Raw genomic sequence first — 21,485 nt, 5'->3', positions numbered from 1 at the left:
GTATATAATGTTGTCATTAGTGATTGTTATTTTATACTATCATCAATTCCATTTTGTGCTTTGTTGCATATCAAAAAAGAAGTGCATATACACTATACATCAGATTTAAGTGTGAAGCATCACAAAATCTAATCTCTATCTTTAGATAACAATGTAGTCTGAGAATCCTAAAGAATTTAAAGTTGAGCATTTCCACCACATCTAAAATCCATTCTTCTTTTTTAGTATTTTCCGTTGCTACTGAAGCTTTGATCACATGGATTATGTGTCTATACCCAACCAATAGATTATCCTTTGTAGGGAATCCCTGCTTTTTCTCCTGTGGAAACTATAAAGATGGAAACTCATTAAGAGATTTTTCCTAATATCATCCTGCTTCCAATCTTTCTCTTCCGTTCCTTAGCTCTTTGCAAGCTCACAAAAGGCGTATCAACTTTGGTAACATGTTAATTATTTGTGTGTAGACTAATTCAAACACATATATCAGTGAAGTAAAGAGACAAAGTACCAAGCCTAACACATCTACCTTGGGGGAGCACTCTTAAAATACAACATAATGTACAACAAAATTCACAGTTTGTACAAATGAATTTTCATGTGATTTGAACCTTCACCTGCACCTCTTGTTCCTTCACATTCTCATCCTTTTGAATTCAATATTTCTCGCTATGCTGTTTTGTCAAAATCCCTAAAATAGGAGTTATTTCTCCAACATACTACCACGCATAATCCTCAATTTTGGTATTTAAATTTTGTTAGTGTAAATATGAAAGGTATGTAATTCATATGCTGACACAATTGCTTATAGATCTCAATCTCAATCTGGGCATAAATCCTACATAAGATATATTGACAAATGAAGATATATTGACAAATGAAGCTTCTAATATGTTCTCTCTATGACCAAAGGCACTCACCCTTATAAAACCTTCACCTGCAGGTCCAAACCCACTTCCTGGAGTTGTAACTATATGTGCTTTCTCAAGGATCTCAGTAAAAATATCCCATGAATTTTGACCAGGAAATCGAACCCATACATATGGCGCATTTTTTCCTCCAAAGACATCAAACCCAAGTGAAGTAAATGTTTCCACAATTATTCTAGTATTCTCTTTATATCATATAACATATTTCAAACTTTTCATAGGTTGCAGGACACATCAAAGGCAACAAAGGCGAGGCTGGAAAAGGTTGGGCAGCACAAACTTGGCTCTGGGGGATATTCAAAAATCAAAGCACGCATTGTAAGTAGCAATAAATGAATTGAAAAGAAAAATTATTTATAAAATGAAAATAATTTTGTTAATTAATAAAAAAATGCAGGGTGTTGATTTTAATCTGGAGGCCACAGAAGAACACAAAAAAATTGCCTTCAAGCAAGGCTATGCAGCGGTGGCTGAACGCCTATGGCAAGCTTCCATTGCCCCAACCGAACAGTCTCCTGCATCATGTGCACAGGTAAATATGCCAAAAAATATATTAGAAATTGAATACTTGAGCAACAATTTATTTGATAATAATGTGCATGACATTGCAATGCATCCTGTTAATCCTGACACAGATCATACGTAGCATCATGAAGCCCCTGATGTACATCGTACCGTTGATGGAGGTGCTCATTTGTTATTTAAAACTAATTATGTAATTATTAATACAATTTAACATCTTTAATTGAACTTGGTATAACCTTTTTGTGTTGAGGATATAGAATCATGTCGTGCTGAACGAGTGCCAGAGGATGTTCAGACTGATCAACAGGTAGATCATGTGGCACATTCAGGTAAAGAAAATCTATGTTTTGTTCTTTTAAATTAATTTTTTGATTTATAGTTCTTTTACTTAAATAAAAACTCGTAATTCACTAATATAAAATGGTGGGAATTTAACCTCATGAAGTACTTGTTATTGCAACGGACCCCCCTTTGGTGCAGCGGCCTCATGGTGTTCCTGAACGGATGAGGAGGAGACATGTGTTAGAACCAGTAGAGGAGGGGGATCCTAATGAGGACATTGATATTCCTCTTAGAAATTTTATGAAAAAAAGAAACGGCAAGAAAGCAAAAAAGAGATGATTATTCATGAATGACTTACTCTTGAATATTGTTAATGAATATTGTGTTAATGAATTATTCATGAATGACTTACTCTTGAATGTTGCATGTTAATGAATTATTCATGAATGTTGTGTGTTTATGAATTTTATGTGTTTATGAATTTTATGTGTTAATGAATGTTATCATGTGATTATAATGATTGAATGTTCTATTTCAAAAATGGATGAATTGAATGTTATTAAATGTTTATGGGGAATTTAGAGTGATGTTGGGGGGGGGGGGAGGGGCCAAATGAGCTTCCACCTTCACGTGGTTGGCCCTGTTAAGTAGAGAATATTTAACTATTCTCGAAACCAAGTGAAGCTCAAACTTTAAAGATAAGCTTATAGTTAATAGTGACAACCAATTAGCAAGTCAAAATGAAGTTCTTCGTTACAGGTACCTTTTTAGTTTTTAAAGCACGATATCATGTTTTAATATTGTATAGTTTTTTTTCTCTTAAGTTAAAGTATTCTTTTACTATAATAACATAATTTATGACCATTTTAGTAACTATTCTAACATCACTTTATGACAAATCCTGTTTCTCAGATGTTGAGCATGGCTGCAGTTGTGCAATTAGCATTTCAGAGTATTGGTGTGGTTTATGGGGACATAGGAACATCACCACTTTATGTGTATACGAGTACTTTTCCTGATGGCATCAAACATCCTGATGACGTTCTTGGGGCTTTGTCTTTGATCATATATTCTCTCACTCTTTTGCCCCTCATCAAATACGTCTTCATTGTATTGTGGGCCAATGATAATGGAGATGGTAAGATTATAACAGCTCTAGTTTCACTTTGTTTTTAGGTCAAAGTTTGATCTTTTTGATGTGAAAACATGTGTTCTAAGTTTAAAGGGACAGTTTCTTTTGCAGGTGGAATGTTTTCTCTTTATTCTTTGATTTTCCGCCATGCAAATGTCAGCATGATACCCAATCACCAGGAAGAAGACAGGAAACTCTCCTCATATACACTTGAAGTTGCAGGTAGACAGCCCAATAGAGCCATTAGGATAAAGGAAGCTCTTGAACAAAGTAACTTTGCCAAGAGATGTTTGTTAATACTAGCCCTTGTGGGGACTTGTATGGTTATAGGAGATGGCATCCTCACCCCTTGCATCTCTGGTACATATTATTGTTTTTACAATATGTAATGCTTTTTGTTGTTATTTTTCAATATATTGTATGCTTGTTATATCAATGTTTCAATAGTGTGATCTATTATCATATGTTAGAAATCAAACTATCTCGAAGTCTACTTAATTAACAATAAATCCCTTAGATTGTACAAAATTTGTTAACTTTTCCCTTTCATTTGTTCAAGTAGTTTCACTAACACTTAATTTGTTGATATATTTTAGTTCTTTCAACAGTGGAGGAAATCAAAAGGGTGGACAAGTCGCTCAACCAAGGTGAGTTTTCGGCATTTGCTCACATTATAATATTTGAGATGGGTAGGAAGGTTATGGTGAGCAGAAAACATAAACACAAAATTAGATTGATAAACTAATGACATTTCATTCTTTTTCCTATTCCTCAATTTCATGCTTGGGTTTTATAACCCCAATTGATCTTCCTTAAAACATTATTCCATTTCTTTTATGAATTCTGAAGTCAGGAATCTCTGAAATTGTAATGACTTTGCAAGGTATCCTAGCAAATCTCTAATTCACATTCTTTTTTTTCTATCTTAAAGTCTTCCCTGTAGGAAATTGTGATCTTGTGTTGAATACACATGTTAACCTGCAAATTTATCTGAATTTCTCTTTGGACCTACTTTTGGTGTAATGTTAGAACCCATATTGTTGTACTCAAATTTGGAAGGCGCGCTGGAGATGGCATAGCTGTGAAATGCCTGTGTTTGGAAAGCTGTTTGGTTTTTATCTTGATTGATGAATAGTTTGCTGTCATTATGTGGATAATGGCTTCGGTTACAGGCATCTTATCTTTCCAAAATCTTTCATACCTAATGACCTGAGAACATCCTAAAATTTTGACGTGTTATATCTGATTTGGAGGAGGAAGAAGTACAAACGATTCAAAAGGTTGTCTAGAATGAGAGAGTAGTGTGCTTCCATAGTTTTCATCTGTCTTATTTTTGTATATTGGAATGACTTGAATATTTTTAAATGCAAGAAGAACTGTGCCAAAAAGAACGTAAAAACCAGGATGAGTTTCAAAGATTGCTAGAGGATCATAAAGCAACTGGCCTGCTTATAGCAAAGGCACACTTCATTTGAAGTAGGCTCTTTTCTTTATGATCCTCCAGTTCTTTGATAAAGCAAAGAATTGGAGGATCATAAAGCAAAGAGCCTACTTCAAATACATCTGGTTCACCACCCAAGGATTTGTTTGAAGATGTTGCAGAAGGGATGAAAAAGCAGGTAAGAAAGTTGCATATACTTTAATGATTTGATTGCAGGATTTAATTGCACTTTCACAATCAGGCTTGCAATCATTATTACTCAAGGCAATGTATGTTTGATTCCTTTGATGTAACTGTTTTTTGAATATGTATCTTTGGCAGTACCAGGAGGACAAATCAAACATAAAAGATGTTATGGAGTCGGGAAAGGTGTGCCTTTTGTGCTTTAAGATTTTCCATTGGATGTAAAATATATTGTAATATTTTTTATGTAATGATTGTAACTCACAGTAACATCAGCATGGACTCTTGAGAAGTTCAAAGCCTCCATTGGGGAACTATATGATTTGGCTGCCGCATCTGAAACAAATCTTAAGGTTTGTTCTGGTTACATTTCTAGATTTTTTGTCTCAGCTACTGAAGACTTCACAATAAAAGTATTTGGTATTTGCCTTTGAACAATGTTGTCACATATTGTTATGTTCCTAGTAACTACTATTTATACAAACAAGGATGTTATCCTTATGTTCCATATGACTTTGGTTCCTAACTGATTCGATCATTGCATCAGCTATATTATGTTTGGACTCATTTGCACTGGTAAGTAGTTGCTGGAAGTGAATCGCTATCACAAATGCATTAGTCTGTTCTCATTAGTGGATAATGGATTTTTATTAGGTTAAACTGAAACAATTGCAAATGTTGAAAGTAATGCAAGTTGTTTTGGGATATATGATTTTGTTAGGTCTTACTGACATCCTGTGTATTGCTTGCAGCTTGTGTTTGAAGAAGTGATTGAACAAGTAAAGGAAAAGGAAGAGAAAGAAGCAAAAAGGAGGGAAAGGCTGGCAGATGATTTCACGGCTTTGCTTTATTCTCTGAAGGTTTACATTATTCATTTTGGAAAAAATCCTTCTAATGCAGTCTCTTTTTCCTCTACTACTTTTACACCTGGAGTAAAATTTCACAAAGTTTTGTACATTAAAAATCCTGAATATGAATGAATTTCTATTCTTATCATAAACGAATTTCTATCTATGTAACGATAAATTAGTTATATATTGTTTTTCCATTTCAGGAAATTGTTGCTTCCTCAGAATGGGAGGATTGCATACCTTTTCTCAAAGATGCGGAAGCATACAGGTAAAAGAGCCACTATCAGGAATTAATCTTATTGTGAGTAATTAAAGGTAGTTATCATGTACCTTACACTAGTAGTAGCTATAAATATATTGGATATGAATATTCAGGGCAATTAGTGATGAAAGCTTCTCTTGGGAGATATCTGATAAGTACATTGCAAATCTTCACGAAAAGGTTAAGGAAAACAAGCGCAAATGAGAATAAGAAGAGGTACATGACTTGATTATCATTTCCACTTTCATATCTAATTTTGTCAAGATCTAATTGTTGTTTAAATACCTTTTGAAAGAATATTTGGGTGAGTGTTGTACTAAGAATGCAAATTAGACCTCCTTATGAAGATAATTGTATTACTAACAAGTTATTTTAACTACTTTTACAAACTAGCTATTAGAAGTTAAATTGTTGCAAACTAGCCTTTATCAAGATTTGATATGACCTAGATGAGATGAGTTAGGGTTAGTAGACTAACCAACATGAAAAAGCCAAAAGAAATACAAAAGTTGTCAACAACACTCTTGGCATTCTCTATGTATATCCTAAACAAATGTGCTATCATCAAATGCACTTAACGATGATGTCAGCCATTCCAATATGCATGCAGCTTTAATGTTAAATGAAGATAACTCTAATGTAACAATCAATCATTCTAGTGATTCTTTTGGCCACAACTTCTTCCAGGCTAAAATCTCTTCCTCTGTAATTAACTTCCGAATGCCTCCATAAAATCCTTCAACCTCACCTCCTGCTTCATGATGACGTTTCCTATTGATTGGAGCACGTCTCCATCGAGAACCAGAGGTATATTGATGAAGAGATATTGAATCTTATTAATATAACAACTAACTTGATAGCATTAATATACATTATGGATGAAGAGATATTGAATCTTATTATGGACCTTATCCTTGTTGGCTATGAAACGACATCTAACTTGATAGCATTAATTTTGAAGTTTCTAACTGAATGCCCTAAGGCATTGGAGCATTATTAAAGAAAACATCAAGGGATAATATTTGAATTGTGGATATTTGTAAATTATGTTGGTTTTAGACAGTTATAGTTATAGTTATATATGTGCTCTTATGATGATGTGATTGTTACTATAAGTTTTTTTTGTCATGTTTATCTGTTTGAAAAATAGATGAAATTATTGGCTTTCATTCCTGATAAATAATTATTTCCTAATTTTATTCTTCCCTGCAGGAACCAAAATTTAGACGCGCTATGTCAATTATTACAAAGCCTTTTCTCTCATAGGAGCCTTCTAAACTCCACAAAATTTGAGTTGTAAAGCATAATTGCTCGGTGGAAACAGGATATCGTGCACATTTCTTCCTCCTTCCCATTTTTTTGTATAAAATAAATCATTTGACAAACGAAACAATGGTGTGGAGGAAGAAATGTGCATGATACCTTGACTCTCATGCATCAAGCAATTACACTTTATAATCAAGGTTTGTGTAGTTTTGAACGCTTCTATGAGAGCAAAGCTTTCAAAAAAAATGGGACAGCGCGTCTCAATTGCGACACATTTTGGTCTCAATTGCGACCAATATTCGTCGCAATTGAGACACCAAACTGGCAACCTTTTAGGTCGCGAGTATAGCACCAGCGCGAAAGCTAAGCGTCTTTGGTCGGAATTTCGACAAAAAATTGGGCAAGTTTATGTCGGAATTGAGAAAATAATAGTTTACATTGACTAGAGTACTTGACGAAATTTGTGTCGGTAAATCCACGTTTATGTAGTCGAAATTTTGACGTGAAATGAATGTGGCGAAAAATCGACCAAATTTGTGCGACGATGACTTTGTTCATTTTAGCAACGTACTCTTGTTGAAATTGAGACCTTTTTGCGTCACAAATTAAGCCTAAATTTACTAGTGTATTTTTCAAATATTATTTTTGCATCCATTTTGATCTATATATATTATTAAAGCTAAAAGAAATGTATGCACTACCCACATTGATATTTAGCCACTCTTCTTTTTAGAAAAATGGAATGTACATACTGGAATGACATTTTTAATGTTTACATTGACCTTGAAAAGTTTTGAAATATTTAAAGTTGTGGTAAGGAGAACTTAAGGGCTTAAAATATAGTAATTTGATGAACCTCTGAAAGTCTCATCATCCTCCATTAGGAGAGAACCACTTGCTAAAGCCTCTCCACCCGTATAAGCTTCAATGCTTTCTAGACCTTTTAAATTTAGGTGATTCCAAGTGACATACATTTTCTATTTTCTTTGAAAATGAATAAATTAGCCAGAAGTAAAGTATTTATCTTTACCTCAAAAATATATGCCTTAATATATGTCTCTTTGTGCATTTACTTCACTTTTTATTTGCTATATTTATCCAATTTAATATCTATTTCCCTAATGAATAATATTGTTGTGCTACAGGTATGGTGAGAAGATGCCCTTATAGAAAGTCATCCAAACTTATATTGCTTGGAATTGGTCCTTGGCCGCACTTTGATTTGTTGGTTCCACTGAAATAATACACCTTTTTTGTAGCTACATGCCATTGAAATCCATTTCTTCTTCTTCCAAAAATAAACTACTCATTACCTTGTAATGCATTCTATTAAACTTACAAATACAAAAGTGTGTAAATGTCTCTCTTATTTTGCTTCAAGAATAGTTTACTTTGTAGGCAAAACACATATCAATTTAACTATCTTTGTTTTTTGTTTTCCTTTTCTACATTTCTTTTGTTTTATAATACATGTATATGAATTTAAGAACTAATTTATTTTCATCTTCTACATTTCAATTGCGTATGTGACTCGCCCATTTATTATCTAACTATTTCAATTTCACTATGTTATTTTGTTTTCCTCTTTTACATTTCCTTCATATTCTAATAAACATTTTGGAAAAAAAATACATGTGAACTATTGTTTTATATAGATTTGCATTTTTTGTTACTATCGACATACCCCTTGCTCCTTTGGGTGCAAGTGCTAGTAAGATTAAACACCATGCGAAGTTGGATAACACCTAGTCCTTGTATTGAAATAAGTATACTATAAGTTACAAATTGTAGTTGTAGCTCTAGTAGAAATTTACATTTTGACATCAAGTGTTGTTATGTAAACTAGACAACGATTGGACAAACTAGCATGTGTGTCCGATGCATATGTATTGCAATATTATTTTGAAATCAAGTTGCAAACATGACAACAACACACATCTACACAAGGCCTCCCAAAAAAGTTACTCTTTTTGGTGCCATTGGTATAGTATTTATGAGAATTATTTTGGCATGTTCATCAATATAAGTCAAGTTGATAGCTTCATCAGGTGGTGGTATAGTTTCCAAATTGTTACTATGCTTATGTTATCTCACTCTGATGGTCCTTTATTGGTATATCTTACTCTAATGTTCAATCTATCAAATCAACATGTGTTCTCTTGATAGTCTTGTACATGTGTTCAACATCTCCCACCACCAATACATAACCCTTTTTAAACCCACTTATCGACAAAACTTATTCTAATAGTATTATTGGGTGTCATAGTATGTTTAGTTTGTTTCCAACAGTGTAAATCTATTCTAATCATCGCAAAGAGATACCCCAATACAATTTCATTGTTTGTATGGTATCATGTTGCCCTAGGTTATTTTGATCATAAGCCTATTGAGTGTCAAGGAAATGTTTACATTGTCTAGCCAACTCCTTTAGCTATTTTGATAGCTATTATTGGAAAGACCTTCTCTGAAAATCTTACTTTTTCATTTGGTATATCCATCAATATAGGCTATCTCAACTGACCCATCAAGTGTCGGTGTGACTCCAAATTTCTTTATCTGATAGTGTTGTGCTACTTAGATGAATATATTAGTGTATACCATCCCTATGTCAACCTTTTTCTTGTTCATTGTGTTTCTGGTGTATATCTTTACGATAATTTACATTTTTTCTCTTTGCAATTTAACAAAGTATATTATTTTGATTGTTCTCTCAGCTTGGTTTTCATAAGCACATTATCGAGATAGGTTTCTCTAATATTAAAGACTTCACTGGTATATCTATAGAGAACTCCACAAGTGATAAATTAAAAGCTATTTGTTCTTGTGCCTAGGTTAAATGATAGTGCCTAGATGTTATCTTGATGCAAGAACTGGAGTAATGGTTCTTGGGAACTAGCATGGAATGAGGAAAGAGGGAGAGAGATGGGGCATAATTGTTGTCTACAGAGGGACTCAAAGCAATAACACCAATTAGCAATGTCCTAAGATACCATGCATGCTCAAGACCCACAAATTCATAGAAAGAACACATAAGAGTTGGTATATAATGCCTTCGGTTGTGTAGGATTTTTTGAATATTATCATTCAGTCTTTAATATGGAACTATGATAGGCTTCTCAATCCTATCAAAGGAGACATTGCATATCTCATCAAAACAAGGCGCTAATCATCAATTAATCAATCACTATCATCATCAAAATATTATCATTACAATAGGATCTTCTATCCAAGCATTAACATTACACAGTCAATTCTTAACTCAAGGTCATGTCATTTTGGCCACATTCTCTCAACATCCTAATCATGTGAAATTATTCATTGTCATAAATGTTATTATAATTGCATTTACCATATCCATTCAAACAACCTTACTATCCAACCATTAATATGTTGATCATTTTCAACAACTAACATGGTTCCTTCTCATCAAAACAAACTTCTCTTTATACACTAAAAGAGGTTCTGATCAAACAAGTACAAATTAAAATCACATTGTCATTGTATCAACAATTTAACTATTTATGAAGTCAAACATTTGGACTAATCTTGGACCATTCTCATAGACCTACATGTGGTCTAGTGCATTCCTTTAACATCTTCTGATAATTGCATACAACTTTTGATCTGTACCAAATTCTGACAAGAATCAAGACTCTTAGTAATTGTTGTCAAACCCAAGAAACTATTTATTAAGCCTATTAGGGCATCAAATTACATACAGAATACAAGATCATTTGAAATATATTTTAAAATTGGCCAATAAGTATATTTTTTTAATTGTTTATTAATGCAAACAAAGACAAACCCTTTCCAACTGCTATGTAACTGAGGGTTTCATGACAATTTTTGAAAACTCACATGAATCTTTCACAAGGAGTCATGACCAACTATAAAAATGGATTCAAACCAATTTGGATTTATCAACCTAACTCTCTCAATCCAATTTGCAACAAGTTTATTCCCAAAAAAATGTGCAAGGAAGCTTTAATAACACTTAAGAATGTGACTATTCACATAGAATTAATAGCAATTTGACTCTAAAACCCAAAGCTTTCACCATTTAATTCAAAAAAAAAGTTATATTACATTCACAACTGATGGATAATACAATTTTATCGAAGGATGCAAATGATTGATTAATAAAATATAGTTGAGATTGTAAAGTGGATCATCAAGGTCTGATGGTCATTGCATTGAGGTAATAAGCATGATGTTGTTTAAGATGTAGAAAAGATTGAGGAACTATAAGTTCAAAGTCATATTGTCTTGCCTCTAACATATGTTCTTTTATGATGAAGTGGAGAGTGGATTAGAGAGGTTCTAGGAAAAGGAGTGAAAGCAAGGTGTTAGAAGGTTACGAGAACATAAAAGGGTTTGGTAAAGGTTGTGGGTATAAGGGAGACCACTTGGCAAACTATAGAAGGATGTTTCACTATCATATTGAATATCAAGGGATTATAGTATTGTTCTTAGTTGGGTGAACTATGAAGGTGGGGTATTAGGAATTGGAAATTATATGCGAAAGGTCTAAGATTTTGGAGTGGAGTTAGAGTTCCAAGAGTTTAAGTGTTTGGTGAAAGAGGAGAATCCTATTATAGTGATTGAAGAAGTGGGATAGTGAGTTTGATATATAGGTAGAGTTATTTAGCTATGGCACCAATAGCCTTAGGAAGTGGATGGTGAGAGTTTGATGGGATGAGTGGGGTGGAGAATGATCCTTATTGTGTCAAGGAGAGGGGGATGTTTTCATAGGGCACCAATGGAAAAGGCATATGCAAATAAGATCTTGAAGTCAATTGGTGTAATAAGATTGTAATGAGATCAACATCTGGTCTGATAATCAGTTTGGTATAGAATATTGAGGGTTGTGTAGGAGGAAGTGCTAGACCTAAAGATGGGTTAGACCTCGAGGGATCATTGGGTGAGTGAGAAAGGGGAAAGAGTCACGAAAACTATCATAGATGAAGAGGTGATTAGTCCACTGGATCAAAGATGGAAAGTGGTCAACAATACAAGTGATCAAAATTTGTTTTCGCTTAGAGGCTAAAATAGGTTTCAAGGAACCTGAAAGTACAGGGTAAACTTTAAGCAACCCCCCTCCAATAAAAAGATATAAAAATATTGACAAATCTTACATTATTTTGAAAAATAAAATACTATTATTTAATTGGCAAATCTTACATAATTTAAATATTTTTAAAACTAAAATTTATAAAAATGTGTTGATTTTAAAAAAATTTAAGAACTAAATTATTAGCCAAAATTTTATAAAATTAGCTAATTGATGAATATTAGTCACTAAAATATATCATGCCCGAAACCCCATAAAGTTCTTACAAAAAATAGCAATAATGTCCCAAAATGGATCAAAGTTGGATAGAACCAACCTCCCCACAACCAAAAACCAACAAACAATTGCCTACACCCACACAAACCTACCTCACATGAATGTGATCAACATTTGTTTAAGTTGTCCTTAAACCATAGGACTTTATGAATAAGTTTAGGATGCTTAGCAGGAGGATTATGTGAAAGTTTCTAATTGTTCAAAAAAGATGAACAAGTTAGATATATTAAATCTAGAAGACCCTTTGAGATACATAACAATGGTTTTTGTATTGCAAATAAATAAATGTACTGTCAAACTATCCTATAACAATGATTGTTGCATCTATTCACATGGTTTGTTTGGTAGTGGGAATTTGGCCAAAGGATATGACTATACTTTTTTGTGACAATGATTAGAGTTTTTTATTGTATTTAGTAGATAGCAGATTCTTAGTTTTATGGTCAATGCACAATAACCTTTGGGGAAAGTGAGTCATTGGTTTATAGAAGGTAATGGAAGAGATTTGGGTTAGGTATTGACTAATACATCACAACTAAGAATTATTAAAGACATTTTGGTATGTTACCAAGGCCTAATAGGCCTTGAAGTTTATTTTGTGGCAAGGGTAAATGTGTCCCGTGAAATTTGTTGGGAGTTGGTTAAGATAAAAGAAGCAATAATAGAGTATGTGATACAAGGTAAGAGTAAACCATTGGAATTTAGTTTGTGATAAGTCCTTGGTCATACTTTCCTAATCTTGTTTGAGGTTGTTGATACATTTGGTGAGTTCTTATCTAATGTCAAGTTGACAAAACATTTTGGGAAAGATTGAGGGTCAATGAGAGACCTAAGTGCCAAGAATAGTTTCCTCTTGAGAGTCTATAGGTGGATTTTGTTACAAAGCATCTCTTACAAAGAAATTAAATATTGAAACACTATGAAAAAAGAGGAATCTCAAAACTGATCTCAAAATCAACCAGCGACATCCAATAAGATCTAACCAAACAAAAAATGCATCCTCAACAAGAAAACACCATTCTACCCCTATGCAAAATGATCCTACCTCAATAGGAGCAAGTGGAGAAGAGAAATAAAAGTTGGAAGAACACCCTGTAAAAAACATGGAGAAAGAACCAAATAACCCCAATAGTTGAATTATCAAGATTGTCTTCATAGGACCTAGAAAATGCCAACTAGTTTAGACAACTATTCACTCATGCACATAACGTTGCTAACAAGAAGGGCAAAAGGGTCAAGCAACACAATCAACGAAAACCACCCACAAGCCATGCAGAAGAAAACACTAGCTAGAGGGCACCACCACACTACCAAACAAGAAATAACCCCAAGCCCTACTGCCAAAGAATGACAAGGCCCAAATAAGGATAACACAACCTAGAACACCACCAAATTGGGTCAAACTAGGGAAGAAAGCCCAACTAGGGAAATCGGTTGCATCAAAAACCTAAAAAGCTGACATTGCAACCAACACATTACACCCTCCAAACACTCCCCCCCAAAAAAGTTGTGCCACACACTGCACGGTCGAGGATGAGAAGGGAAAATGGGGAGAAAATTTTGATAAGGAAAAATCATATCTACACAGAGCACGAGTATCCAACACTTGTGAAGCCTCCACATCACACACTACTAGGTATCTATCACAACATCATCCACAAAACCCACCACAAAGCCACCCCAAAAGAGGCCATCAATGATGGGAACAAAGTAGGATACCATAACCACCAAACCAACCACAATAGCAACATAACCCCAAATGAGGCATTGCAAAATAGGCCCACAGACAAAGTAGGGAAAACTAGGCACAAATGGGGCAAATAACATAATAGACAACAAGGGTACCACAAAAGTAGACCTCAAGCCAACAAGGTCCCTCTGCCACCACCAAAACACTATTAACCCAAGAAACCATTAACACCCAAAAATTACTGCAAATGTAGAAGCAAACCTAGATGATCAAATGGGGTCTCTCCAAAACTCTATTTGAAGAGAAAAGCCACCAAATCCACCAAAAAGGATGAATCCCTAACTAAAGAAGAGCCAAACTCCTACAAGCTAGGGATGAAACCCCAAAAACATTGGACAACCAGAGGTAGAAACATCAAACAAGATTTAGGGACTAATGCCAACATAAACTAGAGCTTGAACAAATGGCCCTACTCACCATCACCTTCGATATTGCCATCCTCATCGTCACTCGAATCAAACCCTGCGAGTTTCAAACTTCCTAAGACCATAGCTCCCCTTCCTTCATCGCCTCTCTCTCATCACTCATTCTTTAGAAATGGTCTTAAAGTGTTTCTCAATGACACTAAGGATTAAATTTATGAAACTTTGTTATAAGCACTATAGACAAGAAGACCCACTATTTCATCAAGGGTCAAGACCAAAGCTCTCAATTATTGACACGGTATAGAGCTAATGGTTGGTTGGCACTACAAGCAAGAAGCGCCACCACTTCACCAAAGGATCAAGCCCTAAATAAATTAGATGGTTGTTTTTTTTCTGAAGAAAAGTTTTTAAAGTGTAATGAAATGTTGTTTAATTTCACATCAACTTTTCATGTAGAAGGAATTCCTACATTAAAAGGAAGCCCTAAAGGATTGAAACATTTACAATTTGTCAAGAAAATAAATTAAAAAATGAAACATATTGGTAGGGGCCTATGACTGCTACTAGTCAACAAACAGTAGCACATAATTGAATCATAAATCAAGATAAAATATGCCCATTCCATAGTAATCCATTTTTATCCTATTTTTATTACTTCAATTTAACTTGAGCTGCGAAGCACTCATTTGAATCCAGCGGTGGTCCAAGCTAGTTCAGCATGTAGTTCAAGTCAAAATCCTCAAACCACCTTAGCAGACATGACATAAATTAAGCTTATATGCCTAATACAAAGAGACTGACATTATTTTAGTCAGGACTATAATTCAGAATAAAAGACAATCCTTCAACTTTACAATTGCTTCTATCACAATTTTGTCATGAAAATCAAATTGCTTGAACTTCATCCATATTAAAGGCGTGCCCTTGAATTTTTGGGAGCAACTGGTGCACTCTGCATTGTAAGAATCAGCAGTCAGAAACAATTTCTTTTTTGGTAAAAAGGAATGAAAAACACATTGAAGAAAGAAAAAGGGAGAATCAAGCTAACCAAAGGAATGCCTTTTGCAGCTCGCTCTTCCAAAAATTCGCAGGGCTTGTAAAAACCACCAAAGGACTCAGACCACTTCTTGAGACTTGAGTATATATGCCTCGCACCAACAGAATCAGCCCAAAACATTATCCCACCTCTACAACAAACAAATCAAGACCAGTGATAATGAAAAAATATTTAACCGTAGAGAAATGATATGGAAGAATCTGTGCAAAGAATAATAATGAAATTTATCTAAATGGATAGAAAAATTACAAACCTGTATGCTGGAAAACCTAGACCAAGAATAGAAGATATATCGAGATCTGATGCTTTAATGGCTATTCCTTCATCAAGAACACGGCATGACTCATTCACAAATGGGTAGAATATCATCCCAAGAATTTCCTCATCAGTAAGAACAACAGGCTATCCATACCAACCAACAAAATGTTCAGAAAGATTAGGAATCAGAATATAATCATCCCTTACTCTCCCTTTCCTCTATCTATGTGTGTGTCTGTCTCCAAGAACAACTAGAAAAGTGCAAAGAATTTAACGTTTTCTAAAGCAAAGGGCACAAGGTTGACACGCTCCCAATGAAATAAATCAGTTTTGAGAATGTATGAATCCAAGGTAATCAAGCAAAGATTCTAGAGAGGAAAAGAAAAAAGGAGGCACCAAATGAAACAATAGCTGAAAGGAATAGAAGAATAGCGAGCAGACCTTTCCACCAGGCATTATTTTTGTAATTTTTATTGACTGTTCAATAATTTCCTTGACCATGGGATCTGGACGAGCATTCCTTCTCTCATCATATAAATAATAGCCTTTACCATTCTTTTCTCCTATAATATGCTAGCATTATGTTAGTGATAAGGAACAATTATCACCGTGACAGAAGTGTAGTTGTGCTTGTTTGTGATTGCACCAAGGGAATGAAACAAACAGTAAATTTTGAGTTAAGATTAAAACCCATATATATTTAACCAAAAATAATAATGTACCGTTGCGTTTGTTTTCTATCATTAGCTGTATTAAAGGTGACTTGAAGGTACGATCTGGAAAGTCTGAAATGAACATTTTTGCAACCTCTGTAGATACCCCATATCCAACAAGATCTGCCAATCTGCATGCAATGAACCTGATTATAGCTCTTCCATGAAAGAAATTGTAGACCTAAATTATCTGTATTCTTATTTTTTAATTTGACTTAACACTCTTTGGATTGACAAAGACAAGCACAGTTACCTGAATGGGCCCATTGGCATTCCAAAACTTTTTATAACCCTGTCAATTCTATAAATATCAACACCTAGATTTGCCAACAAATGTGATCCTTGAGTGTATGGGAAGAGCATCCGGTTAACAGCAAAACCAGTACAGTTCCCCACCACTACAGGTACTTTCTTTATAATTTTCCCAAGATTCATAAGGTCAACAACATATTGAGGTGATGTTTTCTCTGTTCGAATAATTTCAAGGAGCTGCATCACATGTGCTGGGCTGCTCAAAATAGAGTACAATAGAAACTTAAAAGTGCACAATACGCAATAATTTGAAAAGAAGGAAGTAACTAAATAAGGCTGTTCAATTTTCCAAATAAAATGCTACTGCATATTGAAAAATGAATAAGCAGATGAACATTCTCACAATCACCTGAAAAAGTGTGCCCCTATTATACGGTCTTGAGCATGAGTCTTTGCTCCAATAATATTAAGATCAATTGTAGATGTATTTGTGGCCAGGACACAATGGGGAGGACAAATTCTTTCCAAGTCACTAAATATTTCTTGCTTCAACGGAATTTTCTCTATTACAGCCTTTGCAAAGGAAGAGGAACCATCAGAAATTGGTCACAGACCAATGAATCTATTAGACTTATTCTGTAATCTTCTATAACATAAAAATAAGCAAAATACGAAAGGAAAAGGGGCCATGAGAAAATTTGTTTGCAGCCAAGTGAATCTATTAGATATATTTATTCCATAAGTATTTTTAATATAAAACAAACAACCAGAAAATTGGATTGCTGAAAAATGAATCTATAAGAAATATTGATTCTGTAAACATTCATAATGTAAAATCAAACAAAAAAGATTGTACAAACCTCTATCACCATATCAACATCTTTAAATTTTTCATAATCCACCACCCCTGTTACTAGAGACATGCTTTTACTGAATTTTTCTTCTGACATGACTCCTTTCTTTACACGACTCTTTAAATTTGCTGTGACAAAGAAAAATGATTTCAGCTTAAATGGAAGGCACAACAAGAACACCTTGATGATATAGAATTAAAGCAGAAACTAAGGATTAAATTATCCAAATATAGTTTTGAAGAGGACATAAAAAGGTGAAATACCAAAACCAAAGGGTTCAAAATTGATAACTTAGAAACCAGGGTCCTAAAGAAGTATACCTGAAATTCTATTAAGCCCTTGCTGAAGAAAACTGGCATTTACTTCCTTCAGAACCACAGGAATGTTGCTAAGAATAAGAGCTGTTGCTATGCCTGAACCCATTAAGCCTCCACCAATAACAGCTACCTTTTTAATTGTCCTTGGTTTTAATCCCAAGTCAGTCACTCCAGGTACCTGCAATTGTATAGTAGATATTTTTTTTACTGCATTCTATTGAAAATACTTGCCAATAAATAGAAGAAACGATATCAGAGAACGAAATGCAGTCACCCTTGAAGTTGCTCGTTGGCTGAAGAAAAAATGTACAAGGCCTTTAGCAGTGTCTGAGAGAACAATATCAAAAAATCCCACTTCTTCCTACAATAGAAATCACCAGTATAGTAAGGTTATTTGTGACCACTGAAGAATATGATAATGACAAACTGCCTAGGGTTTATTAAACTTATTGAAAGTGAAATCAAAACCTCTAAAATAGATAGATTTTCACTAAAAAATAAAGTAATTAATCCAAAGCAAATTTGAACTCAAAGAAAAAGCAGCTTCTACCAATTGCTCTGTGCTGTTGAGAAATAAATATCTTTTGTCAAAGTTTCAATAGATATGACAACTAGCCTTTTACACATGGCCTTATGGTACACTAACAAAACAAACATTGGATTGTGATAATACTATATCTTTAGCAGATTCAACTAAATTCTGAAAGGAGAATAATATTCAAATCAGTAAAGAAGACAAGCCCGTACAATGATTTCAACTAGACAGCTTGAGCTTCTGTGTTACAAACTACATACATACCTTCAGAACTCCTGCAAAACCTCCTGAAACGATACCCTCCTCAATAACATCTAGACATAGCTGGGGGTGCGGCAGATTTGGGGAAGACCTTTTTGCCTGAGCTCTTGCCAATCTCAAAATTCCACGAGCTTCTCCAAGAGACTCTAATTTATCGGTCCTCTCAAGACTTTTTATCCAAGGTTTACGTCCTTCTGCAATTTCTAAAGCCCATGTTCTTGCTGTAGTTATTAATTCTCCAGGAGTCACAATTGCATCAATGATTCCAAGTTTCTTCCCCTCATCTGATGTTATTGGTTTTGACAACTGCTTGTAGCAAAAAGCATTCTCCAATCAACCACTTATTAATTTTCAGGAAAAAAATCATATACTGCTTATCAAGAATTCCACATTTCAATTGTTCCAATCTTATCCAGTAGAATGATCATAAATGTGACAGTATTAAAAAGAAAAAATTGTTTTGGGTTAACTATTGAAATATAGTATACACTAAGCAAGGCTCAAAGAGTCAAAAGAAGCATCAAGAAACAATTTGCATCCAATTAATACTTGAATAAGAGGAATACCAACTTACAAGCATCATTTCTACTGCCTTTCGAACCCCTACAAGACGAGGTAGACGCTGGGTGCCTTTTGGAAAAAGAAACTTCAGTTAGTTGAAACCAATTTAAAGAAATTTAAAGCGCTAAGAAATGTAAGGCAAGTGTCAAAGCAGAATTTTATATATGATATTTCTGTCTACAACTTTGTTGCCAATTTGGGTATGGGTAGAGGATATAGGATATGGGTATGGCAAAAGAGCTTTTCCCCTTGGTTACAAATATGGGTATATTGGATATTCATGTGTGATTTCAAACATCAAATTTATAATATATAAAAAGAAGAGCAATAATCATAAATTCATAATTGCCAATAAGTTATAATTCAAAAATAAGCTTCTACTTTTGATTGTGTATGTATTTTTAATATCAACCTTTCGGATCACACTCTGTGATCCATCATCAGGATGGAAAGGAGCAAAAAAATGTTTTTAAGAATTTGTGACCCAAAAGACAACAGTTAGACAATGACCATTAAGGGAAGGTATTAGAATATTATAATGTTTCTTTAATGGTCATCTTAGTTAGTCTTTAGTTTATTAGTTAGTTTCTATTTCTGTATTTAATTCACAATTGTTTCTTTTAGAAATATCGTCTTTGTAAATCTATATAAGGAACTTTCATCTCCTTTTTTTGATACCATAGTAACACGGGGACGTGCCCGCTCTCTTTTTCCTTGACGCACTCGAGACGAGGACGCACCCGGAACAGGGAGACAACATTCCCGCGTCCCCAACGGTGCCACCATTAGGCCGTCGTCTTGCGGGGAAGGGGAGACAAGGGACAGGAACAAGTCCCTTGACCCTTCCATGGAATGGCGGGTGTGCGCTATCCAACCAAAAAAAATGTTGTTTGTTTAAAAAAATTATAGATGTTTTAATATTCTATTGGGTGTATTGAATATCATATCATGTTGCTCAATGTAATCATCTCTATCATGAGATACTAATACTTTTGATATCTATAACTATTATTATTTAATATTTATATAATAGAACTTAGAAGTTAGAACTCTTTCATTTGCTCATTCGAGTAATTTTAATTTTAATATTTATTGTTCAATGTTCAATGTTCCACTTTAATATTCAATGTTTAATGCAATGTTCAAGACTCAAGTATTTAAACTTTAGCAAATTAGTATTTACTATTTTACATCTTTATCTTATATTGTTATACATAGTTTCATTACTAGCCTTTTAAGTACCACATGTATAGTATATAGTATATACAACCCCCCCACCCCTCCCGTCCATCACCACCATCCCCAAATTGAGGCCCCATTGTCCCCCCATCCCGAAAACTTGTCCCCCATCCCCGTGTCCCCCAGGCCAATGTAACTATGTTTAATACAACTACAACAAATCGATTTACCATAAAAGATTCCTCTCCTAGGAATTTCTGCCCATAAAAATCATCTAGATCTCAAAAATCTGCCCAAGAAAGAGGTTTCTAATCTTGATAAAATTGAGTGACAAGCGAAGAGAGCAAACATTAAGCATTACAACATTGAAATGAGGAAGTTGTTTAAGATGTTTTGTTGACGACAAAGTACACAGCTGTAGTGGTGGCAGGGATTCCTCTATTGGAAGAATTTCTGCCCATAGCATCACCTTCCTAAACTTTCCGCCCCCTTTCAGAGCCATGATTGGATCAAGTTTGAGGCTTCAGTAATCACAAGGCAGCAAATTGAGCAAAATTTCAAGTGATGGAGCAAGGGGGGTGAGGAATGCCATTTTTTTGAACAAACTAAGGGCTAGAAGTGCTTGTGTAGATTCCTCTATCAGAGGAATTTTCCACCCATAAAATCCTCTCATGGAAAAAGCTCTACCCCTCCATTGAACTGAATTTGATCTAAAATAGGAGTTGGGAGCTGGAAGATGACAATTTAAGGGAAATTTTGAAGGGAAGTAATCATTAGGCCAAGACATGCTTGGCGGAGATTCCTCTATTAAAGGAATATTTGCCACTACATTCCTCTAAGGACTAAAAATTCCTCCCCCGACTCTAAGAGAAGCCCATCAATACACGAAGTTAGGTAGATAAATGGATGAATTTGGTGAAGCAAAGATGATGATTTGAAGGAGTGAGGTTTGGTTGAAAGTAGAAGGTATTCATCAAGCCAAAACAAGTTGGTGAGGCTTCCGCCCTCAACATTCCTCCAACAGCTAAAAGTCTCCCCCTACCATCCAAATGCAACTATCACCAACTGGAGTTAGACAAAATAACTATAACTATAAGTAATCAGTTTGATGAAAAAGGAAATGATGAGTTGACAAGTTCAAAATTTTTGATAAGGGAAGCCTGGCGGG

The 21,485-nt window shown here is 34.5% G+C and overlaps 1 protein-coding gene across 1 annotated transcript in view; it reads right to left on the bottom strand.

Moving 5' to 3' along the window:
• Positions 1-14,949: 14,949 nt before the first annotated feature.
• The window catches only part of AIM1 (Enoyl-CoA hydratase/isomerase family), a 68,670-nt gene continuing 62,134 nt past the window's right edge, over positions 14,950-21,485 (bottom strand). The window contains exons 7-18 of the mRNA XM_089815404.1: positions 19,152-19,207; positions 18,581-18,883; positions 18,056-18,142; positions 17,785-17,959; positions 17,471-17,592; positions 17,020-17,183; positions 16,612-16,866; positions 16,368-16,489; positions 16,087-16,208; positions 15,641-15,789; positions 15,379-15,517; positions 14,950-15,282 (exon numbers count right to left, since the gene is read on the bottom strand). Coding sequence (XP_089671530.1) covers positions 15,241-15,282; positions 15,379-15,517; positions 15,641-15,789; positions 16,087-16,208; positions 16,368-16,489; positions 16,612-16,866; positions 17,020-17,183; positions 17,471-17,592; positions 17,785-17,959; positions 18,056-18,142; positions 18,581-18,883; positions 19,152-19,207 — 1,736 coding nt within the window. The 3' untranslated portion in view covers positions 14,950-15,240. The remainder of the gene's footprint in view (positions 15,283-15,378; positions 15,518-15,640; positions 15,790-16,086; positions 16,209-16,367; positions 16,490-16,611; positions 16,867-17,019; positions 17,184-17,470; positions 17,593-17,784; positions 17,960-18,055; positions 18,143-18,580; positions 18,884-19,151; positions 19,208-21,485) is intronic.

The sequence above is a fragment of the Cupressus sempervirens genome, chromosome 2, assembly GCF_028749045.1.
Source record: "Cupressus sempervirens isolate cs-2001-9-10 chromosome 2, ASM2874904v1, whole genome shotgun sequence".
Lineage (NCBI taxonomy): Eukaryota > Viridiplantae > Streptophyta > Pinopsida > Cupressales > Cupressaceae > Cupressus > Cupressus sempervirens.
This window is presented reverse-complemented; position numbering and strand designations above follow the sequence as displayed.